The following is a 19,747-nucleotide window of genomic DNA, read 5'->3' on the forward strand; positions in this document are numbered from 1 at the left end:
ATGGGATTTATTGAAATACCAACCTTGTAGACAACTTCAAATTGTTCAGAAGAATGGTAAAGCATTTAATTTTGCCTTCTATTAGGTTTATTTTTTTAACATGGGTTTTACTTAATAAAGCTACTGTTGTGCCAAGGTTGTAGGACTCCTGAAAAGGCAAAACTAGCTGAAAAGGCAAAAGCAGATTTGTTGCTTTTACTAGAGACAGATCAATTCATAAGCACAGTGCACCCTCTGTTGGTAAAGGATTGTTGTTTTAGAAAGCCAACTTTAGCTTACTGCAAGGACAGAAACCATAAATCCAGTTGAGGTACATGTAAGAGGGATGAAAAGCGGTAGGTCTTTACTTTCCCAGTGAATTTTACAAAGAGTACACAAAACGGAAATCTTCTGAACCAAGACATAACCTAATAGTTCAACAGAAGACACAAGAAACAGACATTAGGATTCTAATGAAAGACTTTTCATCATATGAACAGGTTTAATGTAACATGGAATGCAAAAGATTAGAACCATTAATAAAATATCCAATTTTTCAACTTAAAAAAATAATTAAAATAAATAAAATCAAAACAAGATAGGGACCAGGATAATAGTACCATGACAATCACAGTAAATAGAAAAGCTTCCATCAACATTTCAAGGATGTAACAAATGCAGTATGATACATATTTAAAATATTCCCCTCAATTTTGTAATCTTTCATAAAAATGTTACTTAGAAGACATCGATGAAAAGATGAGAAATCAGGTTAGAAATACATAATATGCCAAGATTTGCTAATTTCACTGTTAAAAAGTATATTTGCTCTTAGGTATTTTAAATAAATGAGTAATTATATTTCACATATAAGACAGGTGGTACCTTATCTACATAAGAATTATATAAACTTTAAGATGTACACTTAATTTGTTTTACTTTGAATCTAGTCACATTTTATAATTTTCACTTCTACTTATTGAAAAGGCTGACCAGGTGGTTTGCCAATATAGAACCAATGTGTGTTGGTCTGTACTACACTTTGTATCTTGCCCAATTTCACATAATATATAGAAAAATGATAACACTCCTAACTGATTTTTGGTGTTTCTTTGAAACAAAAATAATTAATTTTATGAATGTGATACAGCCTTATTGATGGTGTGTTTTTGGTTTTTTTTAATGAGCAGTACAGATAGCAGACACATAACTCTATACTACCTATAGCTACAAAGAAATGAAGCAAAACTTTAGAAAAATACAATGCAAGAAAAGATTCAAGTTAAAAATATATTCCTTTGGTTAAAAATCATCCCCTTTATAAGACTTATTTGTAATCTAAACTCAGCATGTCCCACAGGCCAAAGTAATCTTCTAAGTGTCATTATATTTGTTGAATTACAATGTTTTTTTCAATCCAGTATTTATGGAGGTCACTGGGTTGAAGCAACAAAATAATTTTAACTCTAAGAAGAGTATTGCCTTGTTGCATTAGCTCCTTTGACAAATGTCTTTCTTAAAAGATGTTTACTTTAAAAACCTCCGACACATGTAGTTTTCTTCAGATACTGTATATCCAAACTTTTTATAGAAACCAACATTTTGTGGTAGACATTCAAGGGTAATCTTATAACAGTTCAGTTTCTTGCTTAGTAAAGTAAGGGTTGATAACAACCTGAAATTGAAAAAGGGGGAAAGCATAGAGCATTTAATGCATTTTGAGTAACTTAATATGAGTGAATATTATATAAGTAAAATTTCAAATTTATATTAGAAATGGGTTTAGATCATGAGCTTTCTCATGATATTCATTTAAATATTCAAACTAAGTGGACAAGCATTTAAATCACCCAAAGCATTTTATTGTTTCAAATATAACTTATCTAGTAATCTCTAGCACATTAATAGAACAATACTAAATTCAATCTAAACCCTCTTTAAAAATAGGGTTAAGATTAATGTTAAAACCGGGGCACCTGGGTGGTTCAATCGGTTAAGCCCGACTTGAGCTCAGGTCATGATCTCGTGGCTCGTGAGTTCAAGACCGGCGCTGGGCTCTGTGCTGACAGCTCTGAGCCTGGAACCTGCTGTGGATTCTGTGTCTCCCTCTCTCACTGCCCTCCGTCGCTTGCACACGCTCTTGCACGCGCAGTCGCTCTCTCTCTCCCTCTCACAACCATTAAAAAAATCAAAAAGGATTCATATTAACATTAAAGACTGTCAACTGTTTAAAAAAATATGGCCAATATTTTGAATCTTTTTCCTAAATCTATTCAAACTACTTAGGAACAGTCAACATTTCCACATGAGTACAAATAGCTTTGTTCTGTATCATTTTTAAAGCTAACATTTGTGAAAGTATATATCACATTACCTCTGGACTGTTGCAATTAATATGAAATAGGAACAAAGTAAAAAAGGTATGCCTTCTTCAAGTCCTTAAAGACTAGAAAGCCCAGTATAAGAATGTGATTCTAACTGCCTTAGGGGAAAAAAAAACTAGATCTACAAAAATTTACCCAAAAGATTTTCTTATGTTTGCACAGACTGAAAAGTTGTATCACTTTGAAGACAGAACATCTTGACTGAAGTTAGGAAATTATAAAAGGTATAACAAAATTAAGTGGACTAGAATACTAGAAATTGGTCTGTTTTGTTGACTGATGTATCCCAAATAATATCTGGCACACAGCAGGTCCTATTATTGAGTGACTTCCTTAAAATTCAGAAGAGATGGTATTAAGCAAGTTAAAAGATTTAGATAGGGGCATCAGGGTGGCTCAGTCAGTTAAGTGCCTGACTCTTGATTTCAGCCTCAGGTTTGTGAGTTAAAGCCCCACATCAGGCTCTGCACTGAAGCGTGGAGCCTGTTTGGGATTCTCTCTGCCCCCCCTCCCCACTCTCTCTCTAAATAAATAAACTTTAAAAATTTTAGATAAATGCATAGAGCATTATACAGGAAAGGCTATTTTAGTAATATATTTCTGAAACTGAGACTGAGAACATCTCCTTTGTTTTTAAATATGACTGGGAAACAGGCGAATCACTTGACTTGGCCAAAACTTGGTTTCCCACTAGTATGAAAATATTATTAAAAGTTAATAAAAATGTTAGTCTATAAAACAGTACACTCTCAATTTCCTAATTTCATGATAAAACATAAAAATACTTAGTTTCTTCCATTAAATTTAAACTACAGAGTTAGATTAATTAATGACACCTAAAAAGAACTTCAAACAAAACGTTAACAAATATCTGGGTAAAAAACTATTAACTGAAACAAAAAGTATCTGATTTAATGAGGGTTACCTTGTTTCTGCCTACTTACAGTTTGCCAAGCTGCTTTCCTCGGCATTCATCACTAACAACAACATCTTCTACTCTTCCTCTCTGAAAATATTTACAGCGTTTAAGGGACTAAGCATGTAGTTTTGTTTTTAGCCACATCAACAAGTGACAGTAAGAATTCAATGATAAAAATATTTTTTACACTTGGAAGTTCACAAAAAACAAAATGCAACCCTTTTTTACTTATAGAGGAAATAATATAATGAACCAATTTGTAGCCTAATACTGTTTTGTTTATATCCAAAATCTTCCCACTCCATTGTTTTAAAGCAGATTTCAAAATCCACAGAATCAAAATGTAATCTTGCCATGTTCCGTACATCATCTTACTCCTTGCTTAACAGCAATTTCTTTCAAACATCCAAATACAATTTTCTAATTTCTAGTAAAGAAATCCCACCAAAATTCATACCTCAGAATACATTTGAAGTGTTTATATCTTATTTTGCTGGATTACCTAGGTTCTCATGTGAGTCATGAGGAGTGATCAGGAGTTAGAAATGTTACAGAATACAGTTGAACAACATTCAATACTGTAAATGTATTATGATTTAATAACATTTTCTTTTCTCTGGGGTGCTCAGTCGGTTAATCATCAGATTCTATTTCAGCTCAGATCATGATCAAGCCCTGTGTCAGTTTTCTCTTCCTCTCTGCCCCTCCTCTGCTGGCATTCATTCTTTCGCTCTCAAAATAAATAAACAAAAAATAGTAACATTTTTTTCTCTAGTTTGCCTTAACATAACAATCAACTGTTTATGCTGACAGTAACACTTCCAGTAAATGTTAATATTGGGAGTCAAAAGTTACACGCAGATTTCTGACTGCAGAGTGCCAGCATCCCTAACTCCAATGTTGTTCAAGAGTCTATAATATTCTGGATCCTTTAGTGCTTGGAAACTGACAATATTTGTGTTAATGTATATACAAAGTACTCTGTGTGTGTGTGTGTGTTTAATAGCATTAGGGATTCTAAATGTTAATACCAAATTTCATGATGCTGACTTGGTTTCCCAAGGACACCTTACAGAACAATGTTCAGACAATTCTGATTGTTAATACAGTTTCCTCCTAACTCTCAGAACACAATAGGAAAATGTTACTAAGTGATCTCTAAGAAGCAAAACTTTTTCCAGGGCAATAAAACTCTCATTTTACAATGAAAACCAGTGAGAAAATAGATTTGTCTAACGGAAGCTCAAAGTTGGTTTTGCTAGAAAACACTTGTTCATTTTATTCATATGCACTAATGTGAACACATACCTTAGCACAGGAATGGATGAATTTATGTTCTATTATCAGAGTTGCTGTAGCAACAATTTGTCCTAAAGTCACATCTTCCACAACTGTAACATAATAGTCTCCAGATTTCTTCATGTGCTCAAAAGATTCTGTGGAAATTGGACAAGTGTTATGTGGTAGACTTTAAGCTTTATTAGGTGCCATAAAAATACTAGTATTAGCAGACTTCATTATTGAATATTTAAAGATATTTCACCATGGCAATTTACTTTGTTTTCTAAATGAAATACTAATTATTATGGGGTGCCTGCGAGGCTCAATCGGTTAAGCATCCAATTCTTGATTTTAGCGCAGGTCATGATCTCAGGGTTCGTGGATTTGAGCTCTAAGTTGGGCTCTCTGCTGGCAGTGCAGAGCCTGCTTGGGATTCTCTCTCTCTCTCTCACCTTCCCATGCTTGCTTGCTCTCTCTTAATAAAGTTTTTAAGGAAAATACTAAAAATGACCAAGTGGTTGAAATATTGGCAATTACTATCAACTAGAATATGGTCCATACATTAAAAAAAATCTAACAAAGTACAACTATTAACAGCTATTTTAGATGAACAGCACTTAGAATACAAATAAACTGTAGATGCTACCACTTCTGTGACTAATGAATAAAAACTCTTTAATATCTTTATTACCTCCTTTAAATAAATTTCTTTAACCATTACACTCGATATTCAGAAAGAATAAAACTGCAAATTTATTATTTACCTTAAAAATTTTTTAATGTTTTATTTTTGAGAGAGAGAGCATGAGCAGAGGTGCAGAAATCATGACCTGAGCCAAAGCCACACGCTTCACCAACTGAGCCACTCAAGGGCTCCATTTACATGACCAAATTTTAATAAGAACACTCTTACATGGATCCATTCTGAAATTTTTAGTCTTCTGGCTTCAAAATATTTTGACAGTCATGTTCAGGATTCCCCTTGTGATCTGGTTTCATGACTCTGACTTGCTTTTTTGGAAACAATCTGGGGCACCTGGGTGGCACAGATGGTTAAGCATATGACTCTTGGTTTCAGCTCAGGTTCATATCCTGGTTTCTCAGTTCGAGTCCCACACTGGGCTCCGTGCCGACAGTGGAGCCCACCTGACATTCTCTCTCTCCCTGTCTTTCTGCCCCTCCCTGGCTCACTCTGTCTCTCTCTCAAAAATAAATTTTAAGGGGTGCCTGGGTGGCTTAGTCAGTTGAGCTTCTGACTTTGGCTCAAGTCATGATCTCCGGGTCCGTGGGTTTGAGCCCGTCGGGCTCTGTACTGGCAGCTCAGAGCCTGGAGCCTGCTTGGGATTCTGTTTCTCCCTCTCTGTCTGTCTGCCCCTCCCCCATGCGCACTCGTGTGCTTTCTCTCTCTCTCAAAATAAAATACATAAAAAAATTTTTTTAAAAATTTAAAAAACCCAAAAGGACGAATCCTTGTTTTTGTTTGCTTTGAAAGTACCTTGTAAAGTAGGTGAAAAATGTTTCCATTTCTAAGTAATCATCCCAAAGTCACATGGCATATAGGAGCAAAGATGGAATACTTTTCTCTCAAACTGATTTTTAGTACTTATATTGCCAAAATAATGGGTTTCACATCTAATCAGATACACAGGCAAAGAGGAATTCAGGAATAGAAACTGAGCCTAATATTCTCACATAGTTATTTATTTCCAGTCTCCTAGATAGGGTTCTGGAGTGGGAAGAAATAAATTCAGTGAAGGAAAACAATGAGAATCAGAAAAGAGTGAGCTTCATTTGGGAGGGTGAGATAGAGTACAAAACAATTTCCCAGTGAAGGAAATGAAGAACTTGTAGAAAACAGGAAAAGACTATGTTAGAGCACTAGATGGAATCAGGAAGGTTTTAGTCCTTTAACAGTAATTATCTGTGATCTTAAGGCATTTGACCTCTCTAGATTTCCATTCTCTCATCTGTATTATAAAAGGGGGTTGAACTATAAATGCTAAGACACTGGTTGACCTTAAAATTCAATATAAACAGGGGCGCCTGGGTGGCTTGGTTGGTTGAGCATCCAATTTGGGGTCAGGTCGTGATCTCACAGTTCATGAGTTTGAGCCCCGAATTGGGCTCTGTGCTAACAGCTCAGAGCCTGGAGCCTGCTTCAGATTCTGTGTCTCCTCTCTCTCCCCCTCCTCTGCTCATGCTGTCTCCCTCTCTCACAAATAAACATTGAAAAAAATTTTTTTAATTCAGTATAAACAAACTAAATAAATTGAGAACATAATCTCTTAATTACTTTTTTATTTGGTGATGAAATTTCCATGAACAACCTAACCACATGAAAAATACTACAAGGGGCACCTGGGTGGCTCAGTCATTTAAATGGCCACCTTTGGCTATGGTCATGATCTCGTGGTGAGTTCGAGCTCCATGTTGGACTCTGATGACAGCTCAGAGCTTCGGATTCTGTGTCTCCCTCTCTCTCTGCCCCTCCTGCCCTCCTCCCCTGCTCATGCTCAGTCTCTCTCTCAAAAATATTTTTTAAAAATGGAAAAAAAATTACAATATAAAGCAATCTCTAGAGATGTCACCTAGATTTACGGCTACAATAATTATCTAAAAGTCAGGTATTTTGTAAAACATGAGAATTGCTACACTTGGATTCTAGAGCAAGTAACCACATTAAACGTTTAAATAAGAAAATAGGGGCATCTGGTTAAGCATCCGACTTTGATTTTGTCTCAGGTCATGATCTCACTACTAATATATAAGCTCAGACCCCCGGTGATAGCATGATATAGCACAGAGCCAGACTGCTTGGGATTCTGTCTCTGCTCCTTCCCCTCACCTCTCCCTCAAAATAAATAAACTTTAAAAAATAAGAAAATAGCTAATAGTTCTATGAATAATTTCCAGCTATTTGAACACAAACACAAGTAGACACTGACCATAGCCCTAATGAAAATTCTTGTTTCCCTTTATTTTTTCATTCAGGAAAAAAATGCTATATGTAGTACTTACTCATAAATTGTTCAGGGTTGACAACTCCAGTCTCTGTCAGCTGACCTAGTACTTTAAAAAAACCTAGTTTTGAAAAACAGATTTCAAGTCATGAGAAGACCAAATGAAAGATTTATCAAAAGAAGCAATGTGTGAAGGTGGTGGGATTATGAGTACTCGAGTTTTCAGAACTTTCTGTAATAATTTTGAAAATAATCACTTTATTACTTAAAAACATTAAACCCATTACTCTTTATGTAATTACTACATAAAACAAAGAATAATAGGTTTTACCAATGTTTTCACCTGGAAAAGAGTATTTTATGAATTTGGAATAGTGCAGACCTTAATAATTCAATATGTATAAAACAAGCAGGGATATTTTTCAATGTAATTTGCATTAAATTTGATGCAGGGAATGCCAAATTTTCCAAAATATGTGCTTTGGCTTTATTTAAACGTGCAAGATCATCATGGTCAAATATGATCTTATTTTAAAATTAAAATATAAATAATATTGTTGAGACTAAGTTTTAAAGAATACTGATTAATTTCATTAATGCTAAATTAACATGAACATTAATTTATGATATATGAAAATAGGAACATTTGAGAACTTTGAGAATCTTAACTTCTACACACTCAATAGTCTGACCAAAATTAGTTTCTTCAGATTTCCTACTAAAAAGAAAACTAAAAAGTTGATTTATTACCAAAATTTAAGGAATTTTGGAGAATTCAGATTTAAAAAAAAGAAATATATGTAAACAAAACCTTTGCAACCTTTTCAAGTAAATTATCTCTACCCTCATTCCCCATCCAACCTCTTAGAGAAGATTCTTCCTAATTGTCATTATGATGATAATTTCAACTTTATGAAAAGTCTTTTTAGATTCTTAATTAGGAAAGAGTAGTGTTACCTGGTCTTAGCCATTATAATACCAATATATACATATTGGAATTGAGTCTCAGTCATTTTAAAAATTAAGTATAAAAAATAATCCAAAAGTCAAACATTTTTAAAAATTCTCAGCAGCATAATGTTTTGTGGAGAAAACAAAATGCTAATTACAGTTGACTCTTGAACACAGGTGTGAACTGTGCAGGTCCACTTGTACACAGATTTTTTTTCAATAAGTACATTACAGTATTTTTCTTAGGATTTTCTTAACATTTCTCTTATGATTCTCTTAACATTTTTCTCTAGCTTACTCTATTGTAAGAACATAGTATATAATACATATAACATAAAATATGTGGTAATCAACTACTTCTGTTATTGGCAAGGCTTCCAGTCAAGAGTAGGCTATTAATAAGTTAAGTGTTTGGGGAATCAAAATTTATACACAGATTTGCAAATGCACAGAGGTCAGTGCCTCTAACCCCCATATTGTTCAAGGGCCAACTGTAATTCTAACCAAGATCTGTAAACCAAGTCCCTACCTCTATTTAAGTCAGCAGTACAAAGGGGCCTCAAAACCAAACCTTCTCCAGGATGTGTTGGGGAAATGGCTGGAGAAAATGTAGCTGTATTCTGGCTCCAGTCCACTTCTTTGAGTAGACTTGGGTCAAACATAGGAGTTTCATCAGGTTTCATCTTTGTAGTAAGGTCTAAAACAAAATTTTAAATGGTAAGGCATTTACTTAATAGGGAATTACAACTGGTAAGAAGTCTATTTCTTAATAAAAGTCAATGCAATTAGAAAATTCTTTAACATATATGCAATATATGTTCTATCTCAAATCTAACATAAATGCCACAAACATAGATGGAAGACTCATAGTTAATAGCAGATATTAAACAAATGAATAACTTTTTAAGTTTTAAACTTTAAAACCCCATTTTCTAGCAAGTCTTCCAAAATATTTTTCCTATGGGTTGGTGCTAGCATAGCACTGTGATTAGCTGACTTTTCATGGGCTTTTACTTTTTTTTTATCATTGGATATTATTGGGCTAAGAGATTATTTGTTGGTCTTACCATTAAGAAAGACTTATTGGGCATACTACTTGTTTTTTTTATAGTAACGATGAACAGAAGATAATTATTAAACTGGCTTAAATTATTTACTCCACATTCATTGTAATATTCGGTTTCAGCTACGAAAGATTCATATTAAGGGTATCTGTTAGATTTTGTTTTCATACCAGATTTTCTAAGAACCTATAATGTAAGTTTCTCAGCTGCAATTAGGCAGCATAAGAATAGCCAGTGTTTTTCATACTATTAAAAAATAATCAGTGGGGCGCCTGGGTGGCTTAGTCGGTAAAGCGTCCGACTTTCGCTTAGGTCATGATCTCGCGGTTCATGGGTTCGAGCCCCGTGTCAGGGTCTGTGCTGACTGCCAGCTCAGAGCCTGGAGCCTGTTTCAGAGTCTGTGACTCCCAGTCTCTCTGACCCTCCCCTGCTCATGCTGTCTCTCTCTCCTAGAAATAAATAAAACATTAAAAAAAAATCCGTTATGGTATTATCCTCTTTTTTGAACATTCAGAAATGGGTAGATTCTTACGTGGTGTGGTCTAATAAAACAGACTAAACAATAGATATAAGGATAGAATGAAAAAATTATACAAAGCATAAAAATGGGGGCAGTGGCACGTCTGTGGGACCCAGAGTTGCTAGAACAGAATCTTCCTAACAATTACTAGGAGACTGTAAAGCAACCCTTAACTTTCATTTCTATCCCCTTACCCAGTTAAAGAAACTATTCTATTTGATACTTGCTTCTAGCTCTTCTTTGAAACAAAGATTTTAAAGATACATATCCATAACATTACCATAAAACAAGGAAAAAAAAACAAACAGGAAAAATTAAAGTCTATTTGACAATTTTCCCAATAACCTCATTCCCATCAGGTTCCCTATTTCCTAAGTCATAATATGCTTAAGGGCAATTTGTCTGAACTTTTCCTTAAAGGTCAATTAAACCTCTGCCTGTGTAACTGACTGCCATACAGGTAATGTTGCACTTACAGTAAAGGCTTTGGGAAGGTAGTGTGGTGTAAGAGCAGAGGTTAACATTTGTTCAGCGTTTACAGTAGGTTAGGCATTATTCAAAGAACTTTAGACATTACTAATTCATTTACTTCAACAATCCTATAGGATAGGGATGATTATCATCTCCATTTTAACAGACAAGACATGTTAAGTAATCTGCCTAAGGTCACAAAATTAGTGGAGTCAGGACTTAAACCTTAGATGGAAAAGCGCATGTGCTCTGGAGTCAAGCTGGTGTTCAAATGTCAAATGTGATTATGGCTAATGTAGTCAACTCTAACAATCTGTTTACTCATTTGTAAGTTATTAGAAGGAGATGAAATTATTAGAAGGACATGAATTACTATATACAGCACTTCACAGTGCCTGGCACACTGCAAATGTTCAACAAGATATACTTTAGTTAGCAACTCATTAAAAATTCATGTTTATAAATCTTTGTTAATTTTTTTCATCTTTAAATTAATTCATGAGCCGGGCACAACAGGGGCTACAAAAAGGATGACAGGTTATATGTTTATGTTGAACTGACACATCTTAGGAAAAAAAAGAAAAAAAAATCATAGTTTATTATGTAGAACACCAAAGGGCTTCTTCCCCCTTCAGAAAGGACTCAAAATATGTTATGCTGTAAACAAACAAAAAAACAAACAAAAAAAATAAAAACCAAAAACGATATCTGCTTCTAAAACTAGTAAGGAAAGGAGATAAAACTGTGATGATTAAAATATTAAACCAGTCATTCATATTGGGGCGCCTGGGTGGCTCAGTGAAGTGTCAGACTCTTGACCTCAGCTCAGGTCATGATCTTATGGTTGGTGGGATGAGGACCACATTAGGCTCTGTGCTGTCAGTACAGAAGGATTCTCTCTCCCTCCCCCTCTCTCTACTTTTCCCCACTTGTTCTGTCTCAAAATAAATAAACATTAAGCACACACACACACACACACACACACACAATCTGGAGTACCTGGAGCATCTGACTTCGCAGGTTCATGATCTCATGGTTATGGGTTCAAGCCCTGTCAGGCTGTGTGCTGACAGCTGGGAACCTGGAGCCTGCTTCAGATTCTGTCTCCCTCTCTCTCTCTGCCCCTCCCCCACTCATGCTCTGTCTCTCTCAGAAATAAACATTTCACACACACACACACACACACACACAATCATGTCAAATTTAACAAGCTTACAGTCCACCTGAAACGGATTTTGTATAGGTTAACTTTAATGCATGCATTTTAGTGTCTGTTCCTAGTAACTGGATCCCTGAGGCTTTTGGGTATACTCATCTCAAAGATGGGTAAAACACTGTTTTTCAGGTATACAGATAAACAGGCTAAATATTTATCAACTGAGTAAAATGTATGTATTAAATACAGAAGCCAGAAAGTGTTAAAAATTTAGTTCTTTAGGGCAACACACTATTTAAACAGTTTGCTGTTCATTTTATTTAACGTACAGTTGTAACCATGAAAGTTAAAGAAAGTTCAAAAGGGAATTTAAATGAACATTAGAACAATTTAAAGTAACTAGATCGCTTTTTCCTATAAAGTTGCCTGAGTTTACAGTAAAATGTAGTCTAGAAAGCACACAATATACCGTTAATAATTTCCAAGAGAGAAAGGGGAGAGAAGGTACACAGGAGAATTAGGATTACAAACCCTTTAACTAATGAATTTTAAATAGTAAATACTAATATTGTCCTGTACTTTTCTTTAATCAGATGGTCCTATTGCATGAGTGATCATAAAAATAAGTAATAGTGGCTAAAATTTATGAAGTGCTTTGTAGTTCTTAACTCATAAAAATGCTGAGAGATCTTTCATTATTATCCCCATTCTACAGACCAGGAAATAGGCACAGTAACTTGCTCAAGATAACAGAGCCAATAAGGAACAGAGTTAGGATTCAAAACCAGGCAACAGAGCCGGCTTCACAGGCACTGGACCCAGCTGCAGATGCCCTGGGCCCACACTTGGTTCTACTCTCTGCTGCCACAAAATTGAGAAATTCATAATAATTTTTTTTAACAAAGAGCCCTCTATTTGCATTTTGCACAGGTTACCACCAATTATGTGCCCATTCTTGCACGATTCCAGATTCTGTATCCTTAGTAATGAAGATGCACTAGTGAAGATGAATTCCCTACTTCATTGTACAAGTTAAAAATTTAGTCAAAAGCAACACCTGTTTGGGAAATAAGAGTATCAAACATGTCAAAATACATTAAGCAAAGCATTCTGGATAGAAATAAGAATCCATTAACTGGGCAATCAGAAATTAACATCAAAATGTTCTGATGAGTTATTTTACAAAATAAAGCCATTTACTTTCCTTTATCTTACTCCATCCCCATTTAATAAAATTCTGCTGGTGCCCAATTAATATGCTGGGAAAGTTAAAATAGGATGTGATTTGATACCAAATTTTAGAAAGGAATGAAATAGATAAATTTGGTTTACAAAAGAAATATTTTAGGATCTTAAGGTGCCCCTGAAGTATTGCAAAACTAGCAAATTTCAGTAAACAGAATTGCAGTTATCTGAAGCTGAATCTCATTATCACTAGGGTGACTGATTTTAAAAAGTAAACCCTAACCCTCCCTAAATATTTCTCCAGAACCTTTCCAATTTAACCGTGAAGTTAGCATGCATTTACAAGGCTCATATATGCCTAACAGCCCAATAAATGCCTGGTGAATGAGTAACAAATGGCATTAAGACTTACTCGAAGGTCACATTTCAGAAGATCCAAAAGAAGAAAGATTCCCAAATTGCCACAAGTGATACCACAAAAACCACACACCAAATTCGTTTTTACTAGGATCATCAAGTTTCCGTTCAATTGATTATTTGGACAATTTCAACAATTTAGTTTCCCAACTTCTACAGCAGACTAAAATACAAACAGGGAGGAGATGCTGCTAGAAGCAAGCAATTGAGAGCAACAAGTAATAGACAATGGGAATGAAGATTTTTAAAGTTGCTATAAAAATTTAAAAAGCATACTCCAAGGCCAAATCTAAACTGCTTTACATATCTCAGGAGCTCCTGGGTCATTACTTCAGCATATGGCGAACGGGGGAGTTTTGCTCTTTGAGACTTTAGGGTTTGTGTACATACACTTCATGACAATTTCAGTAATAATTTGACTAAATTTTTAATCTGAAGAACATATTCGCTGATGATTTTTAACAAACCTGGCCATATTTATTAAACTATGCGATTATACTTCAGCTGAGAATTTTAAAAAGGATTTTCTGATCGTTTGTTTGATCCCTATAATCGGGTACTATTTCCCAGGCATGTGAAGCCTCAAGGTAACACAGCACATGTGTGAACTGGGACTAGAATCCTATTTTGTCTTCCCATCTTGAGCTCTAAAACACCATACTCGACAGACCTCAATCTCTATTTACATCATCGTACCAGAGAGGTGGCTTTACTTCTAAAAAATATCAACGTATTCTACCTAAGGGGCTGATCGAAATGATTTCTTGAGCCCCATTCTAAGATTTGTTCATGAGTGTACAACCTAACAAAACTAATTCCGTAATCGCCCGTTTCAATTTTGCATGAAATTTTAAGAGTTAGCTTTACATAAACATTAGCTCCTCCTATAAGGGGCATCATAGTGCTCGGTGTGTCTAGGGGTACAAGCCCCGGGAAGAGAGACAAAGGATGACCTTCCCTTCCGCAGCTGAAGCCCCAATTCAGTCAGTGCAGGAGGTGATCTTCGGGGCAGGAGCACGTCCTCAAGTGGCTCCCGGCCGCCGCGGGGTGCACCTCGAAAAGGAACAGGGAAAAGGGGGATCGGAGCATTCGTGCCCGTTCAAAACTGACGGTGGCAGGGGCTGTGAGCAACTGTCTCGATCCCCCACGTTAAAGCATGCTGAGCGAAGAGTTCGTTTGGACCCCAGACCCTGCGCCCGCCCTGCCCGGGCCACCCCTGTACAGCCGGCTGGACCACTGACCCTCATCCCTAATCTCCCTCTGACCCAGGCGCGGGGCCGCTCAACTTGCTCCGAGCCGCACTCCACAACCACATGTGCACCCACCTGGCAAGGCTAAATGCGCGGCTCCCGGAACAGACCCCTCCCACCCGGGCCTAGCTTGCCTCGCCCGGGGACAGCGGTCACACCTGTTTGATAAATGTGAAGGCAGGCCCACGACGGCCCCCTGGACACCCGGCGCGGCCCGGCTCTCGCTCCCCGGCCCCCAGCCTCCCTCACCCGTGGAGGCCTCGCGGTCGGCGTTCCTCTCCAGGCCCGTCGGACTCTCACCCACCCGGGTACACAGAACCGGATCCGGATCCGGCTTCAGCGCCAGCCCCACCTCCTCCTTCACCTCCCGCGCCACGNGGCTCGCTCCCTGCGGCCTGTCCCGCGGCGACCGGCTCCCTGCTCCTCGGAAAATGACTCCGCTTAGGAGTCAGCGAAGCACTGTAAGTGGTGATAGTGTGGGCGTCTTGCATCCTCGGAAGCCGGAGGCTCGGCCTCCTGCCCTTTGGCCTTGCCCTTGCCCCTTGCCGCCCCTCTTTTTAATAGTGCATTTAGTTAGGACTTCGGCGACTCGCTGGCAGCTGGAAGCGCCTTATCCCCAGTTTTCTGAGTCCCCTCCGCGAAGCGGGGACATTGCAACTCCTTTCAAATCCCTTTTGGATGAACCATAGGGCTAACCATAGGGTCCTCAGCTGTGGCGGCTTCGCCTCCCAGGAGACAGTTGGCGATGTCTGGAGCTTTTCAGCCTGTCTGTGGGAGAGAGGCCACGGGCATCTCTGCAGTTGCAAGAGGGTAGAGACCAGATACGCCGTTAACCATACACAGCGCAGGGCCCCCCAACATTTCAACCTGGTCTGCGACGTCAGGTGCTGAGGTGGAGAGACCCTGGATTAGGACGAGAAAAAAAAAAAAAGACTTCTCTCTGAGCTCCCATTTCCAAAACACACGTCCTCATTTTGCAGATAAGGGAACTGAGGTTCAGAGATGTTAAGTAATTTACCAGAGTCACATAGCTAGTAGCGCTACTGCCTTGCCTTGTACCACAAATTTCAGCTTGCTGAAATTGCAAAGTATTTTATCCTTAAACAATACTGTTGGAAGAACGCTGTATATAGTCTGCCACAAATGATATTTTCTGCTTATTTGTGAGATTTAAATTTCAGTTAACACTTTTACTGGTTCATGCATTCTCACACCTTCAAACGTCAGTGTGGCTGATGGCATCCACAATTTATCCATCCTTCTTTTTAGCCTTTTGCATAGGTAAAAATGTATAACACATAAAAAAAAATAAACACCACAAATCTTAAACATAGAGCCTTGTTTCCTTATCACACTTCAGTGTCTTCAATGAGTTTCTTCTGAGCAACAAAAACTGTAAATTTTACAGTTTAGCAAAAGGTAATCAATTATACAGTGTTATCACAGAACACAGTTCTAAGAGGTACCCCAAAAGATCTCCCACATTTCAGACTATTCCTCCTTATCCCTTCTGTGCCACAGGAATACAATTTCTCCTGAATAGTCACTCTAGCCAGTACAGTACCCTCCTTCTTCACCTGTTGGCTTACTTGCAATGAGGTAGCCAGGTGACAATCTGAACTTCTAGTTTAATGGAATCATTGGTGTGTTCTCTAGTGATTTTTATTTATTTTTATTTTTAAATTTTATTTTAGAGAGACAGTGAGCAAGCAAGCGGGAGAGGGGGAGGGAGAGAGAGAATATCTCAGGAGAGAGAGAGAGGGAGAGAGAGAGAGAGAGAATATCTCAGGCAGGCTTCTTGCTCAGCGTGGAGTCCAACGCCAGCCTTGATCCCATGATCCTGGGATTATGACCTGAGCCAAAATCAAGAGGTGGACACTCAACTGACTAAGCCACACGGGTGCCCCTATTTTGTTTATTTAATTGAGCTATAACTCATATATACCTTTGTATTAGTTTTAGATGTATAACGTAACAATGATTTGATATATGTATGTATTGCAAAATGATTACTTCAATAAGTTTAATTAACATTCCTCACCATCCATAGTTACAAATTTGGGGGTTTTTTTGTGATGAGAACTTTTAACTTTCAAACATACAGTACAGTATTGTTAGCTATAGTCATCATGCCTACATTGTATCCCCAGGAGTAATTTAACTTATAACTGGAAGTTTGTGTCTTTTGACCCCTTCACTCATTCTGCTCCCCAGCTCCCACCTCTGGCAACTACTAATTTTTTCTCTATATCCATGAATTTGTTTGTTTTGTTACATAGAATATATTAAGTGAGATCATAGAGTATGTGTCTTTCTCTGACTTCTTTCACTTCCCATAATGTATTAAAGCTCCATCTGAGTTGTTGTAAATGACAGGATTTCCTTTTTTATGGCTAAATAATATTCCACTATGTGTATTTGTGTTTATATATGTGTATATATGTATATATAAACAAACTTCTTTATACTCATCTAACAATGGACACTTAAGTTGTTTCCATGGCTTAGCTATTGTTAGTAATGCTGCTGTGAACATGTGGGTGTGTATATCTTTTCCAGTTGGTGGCTTAATTTTCTTTGGATAAATACCCAGAAGTGGAATTGCTGGACCATATGGTAATTTCTATTAAACATTTTTTGAGGGAAATGTTTTTGTTTTGTGTTGTTTAGAATAGTTTTTTTTTTAAGTTCTTATTTTCATTCTAGTTAACTACATTGTTATATGAGATTCAGGTGTACCATATAGTGATTCAACAATTCCATACACCACCTGGTGCTCATCACAGCAAGTGCACTGCTTAATCCCGATCATTCATTTAACCCACCGTTTAAGTAACCATCAGTGCTCTATAGCTAAGAGTCTGTTTCTTGGTTTGTTTCTTTCTCTCACCACCCTCCCCTCATGCTTCTTTGTTTTGTTTCTTAAATTCCACACATGAGGGAAATTAAATGGTATTTATCTTTCTCTGACTGACTTATTTTGCTTGGCATTATACTCTAGCTCCATCCATATTGGTGTAAATGGCAAGATTTCATTCTTTTTATGGCTGAAAAAATATTTCGTTGTATACATAAATCACATCTTCATTATCCATTCATTAATCAATGGACACTTGGGCTGCTACCATATCTTAGCTAATGTAAATAATGCTGCAGGGAACATGGGGTGCCATATCTTTTCAAATTAGTGTTTTTGTATTCTTTGGGTAAATATCCAGGACTGCAATGGCTGTATCATAGAGTAGTTCTATTTTTAACTTTTTGAGGAACCTCCATACTGTTTTCCAGAGTAACTGCACCAGTTTACATGCCCACCAACAGTGCAAAGGGATTCCTTTTTTTCCACATCCTTACCAACACATGTGGTTTCTTCTACTGTTGATTTTAACCATTCTGACATGTGAGGTGATATCTCTTGAAGTTTTGACTTGCATTTCTCTGATGGTAAGCGATATTGAGCATCTTTTCATGTGTCTGTTGGCCATCTTGATGTCTTCTTTGGAGAACTGTCTGTTCATGTCTTCTGCCCATGTTTTAATTGGATTATTTGTTTTTTGGTTTTGAGTTATAGAAGTTCTTTATATATTTGGATACTAGCCCTTTATTGGATATGTCATTTGCAAATATCTTCTCCCGTTCAGTAGGTTGTTTTTTAGTTTTATTGATTGTTTCTTTCACTGTGCAGAAGCTTTTTATATGTAGTCCCAGTGGTTTATTTTTGCTTTTGTTTCCCTTGCCTCAGGGGACTTATTTAAGAAAAAGTTGCTACAAAACAAAACAAAACAAAACACCTACAGCTATCTCACTCTTCATCTTTAGAAAGAGACTGTGTTCACCAGGTCTCCTTATCAGGAATTCACTGACCATCTTGTGAAGACCCACACCAGAGTCTCTGTGCAGAGGACCCAGGCTCCAGCTGTGGCCACCACGTAGTTTTGTACAAGAAAAATAAAGTGAATTACAGGCTTAAAACAGAACAAAAAAAAAAAACAAAAGAAAGAAAAAGTTGCTACAAATGATATAAAAAAGGCTACTGCCTGTGTTCTAGGATTTTTATGGTTTCAGATCTTACAATTAGATCGTCAATCCATTTTGAGTTGACTTTTGTGTATGGTATTAGAAAGTGGTCCAGTTTCTTTCTTTGGCATGTTGCTGTCCGGTTTTCCCAACACCACTTGTTGAAGAGACTGTCTTTTTCCTATTGGATATTCTTCCCTGCTTTGTCAAAGATTAATTGACCATATAATTGTGAGTTTACTTCTGGATGTTCTTTTCTGTTTCACTGATCTTTGTGTCTCTTTTTGTACCCGTGCCATACTGTTTTGATTATTCCATCTTTGTAATACAACTTGAAGTGCAGAATTGGGATGCCTCCGGCTTTACTTTTCTTCTTCAAGATTGCTTTGGCTATCTGGGGTCTTTTGTGGCTTCACACGAATTTTAAGATAGTTCTAGTTCTGTGAAAAACGCTGTTAGTATATTGATGGGGACTTCATTAAATATGTAGATTGCTCTAGGTAGTATGGACATTTTAACGATATTTGTTCTTCCAATCCATAAACGTGAAATGTCTTTCCATTTCTTTGTGTGGTCTTCCATTTCTTTCATCAGTGTTTTATAGTTTTCAGAATACAGGTCTTTCACCTCTTTGGTTAGTTTTATTCCCAGATATCTTATTATTTTTGGTACAGTTGTAAATGGGACTGTTTTCTCTTTTTTTAAAAATCTGTTCTTAAATTAAGTAGACTCCATGCCCAATGTGGGGCTTGAATTCATGACCCTGAGATTAAGAGTCACATGCTTTACCTACAGAGCCAGCCAGGAACCCCTAAATGGATTGTTTTCTTAATATTACTTTCTGCTGGCTCATTATTGGTATATAGAAATGCATTAGATTTCTATACATTAATTTTGCATCGTGTGATGCTGAATTTATTTATCAGTCCTAGGGGTGCCTGGGTGGCTCTGTCAGTTAAGCGTCCGACTTTGGCTCAGGTCATGATCTCACGGTTTGTGGGTTCGAGCCCCGCATCGGTCTCTGACAGCTAGCTCAGAGCCTGGAGACTGCTTCAGATTCTGTGTCTCCCTCTCTCTCTGACCCTCCACTGCTCATGCTGTCTCTCTCTCTCTCTCAGAAATAAATAAAACATTAAAAAAATTATTTATCAGTTCTAGGAGTCTTTTGGGTTTTCTATATATAGTATCATGTC

General features: G+C 37.1%; 1 protein-coding gene and 1 long non-coding RNA gene across 6 annotated transcripts in view; one reads left to right on the plus strand and one right to left on the minus strand.

The window, feature by feature from the left end:
* Positions 1–441: 441 nt before the first annotated feature.
* Positions 442–14,908, minus strand: GNPNAT1 (glucosamine-phosphate N-acetyltransferase 1). Of its 5 annotated transcripts, none has more exons than XM_077768156.1 (7): positions 14,842–14,908; positions 9,004–9,171; positions 7,582–7,644; positions 4,591–4,718; positions 3,308–3,369; positions 1,956–2,146; positions 1,569–1,654 (listed from the first exon to the last, which is right to left on the minus strand). In XM_077768156.1, the coding sequence occupies exons 2-6, from the start codon at positions 9,155–9,157 to the stop codon at positions 1,990–1,992; spliced, it is 564 nt and encodes a 187-aa protein (XP_077624282.1). In that variant the 5' UTR covers positions 9,158–9,171; positions 14,842–14,908; the 3' UTR covers positions 1,569–1,654; positions 1,956–1,989. The 5 variants fall into 5 exon arrangements, with proteins under 5 accessions (XP_077624291.1, XP_077624282.1, XP_077624255.1 ...); XM_077768129.1 differs by having other exon boundaries at positions 14,787–14,908; XM_077768148.1 differs by lacking the exon at positions 14,842–14,908 and adding an exon at positions 14,696–14,780.
* A 31-nt stretch (positions 14,909–14,939) lies between these two features.
* LOC144234869 (uncharacterized) overlaps positions 14,940–19,747 on the plus strand; it is a 106,535-nt gene continuing 101,727 nt past the window's right edge. The window contains exon 1 of the long non-coding RNA XR_013336102.1: positions 14,940–14,998. This is a non-coding gene — a long non-coding RNA (uncharacterized LOC144234869). The remainder of the gene's footprint in view (positions 14,999–19,747) is intronic.

The sequence above is a fragment of the Crocuta crocuta genome, unplaced genomic scaffold (genome assembly GCF_008692635.1).
Source record: "Crocuta crocuta isolate KB4526 unplaced genomic scaffold, BGI_CrCroc_1.0 scaffold10, whole genome shotgun sequence".
NCBI classification, from domain to species: Eukaryota; Metazoa; Chordata; class Mammalia; order Carnivora; family Hyaenidae; genus Crocuta; species Crocuta crocuta.

Excerpts from the sequence above, each read along its gene's own strand:
- GNPNAT1 (XM_077768156.1), bottom strand. The coding sequence starts at position 9,157 with ATGAAACCTGATGAAACTCCTATGTTTGACCCAAGTCTACTCAAAGAA. Across the intron at positions 7,645-9,003 it reads TACTGCTGACTTAAATAGAG|GTTTTTTTAAAGTACTAGGT; the intron begins GTAGGGACTTGG and ends TTTCAAAACTAG. Across the intron at positions 4,719-7,581 it reads CAACCCTGAACAATTTATGA|AATCTTTTGAGCACATGAAG; the intron begins GTAAGTACTACA and ends CAATTTCCACAG.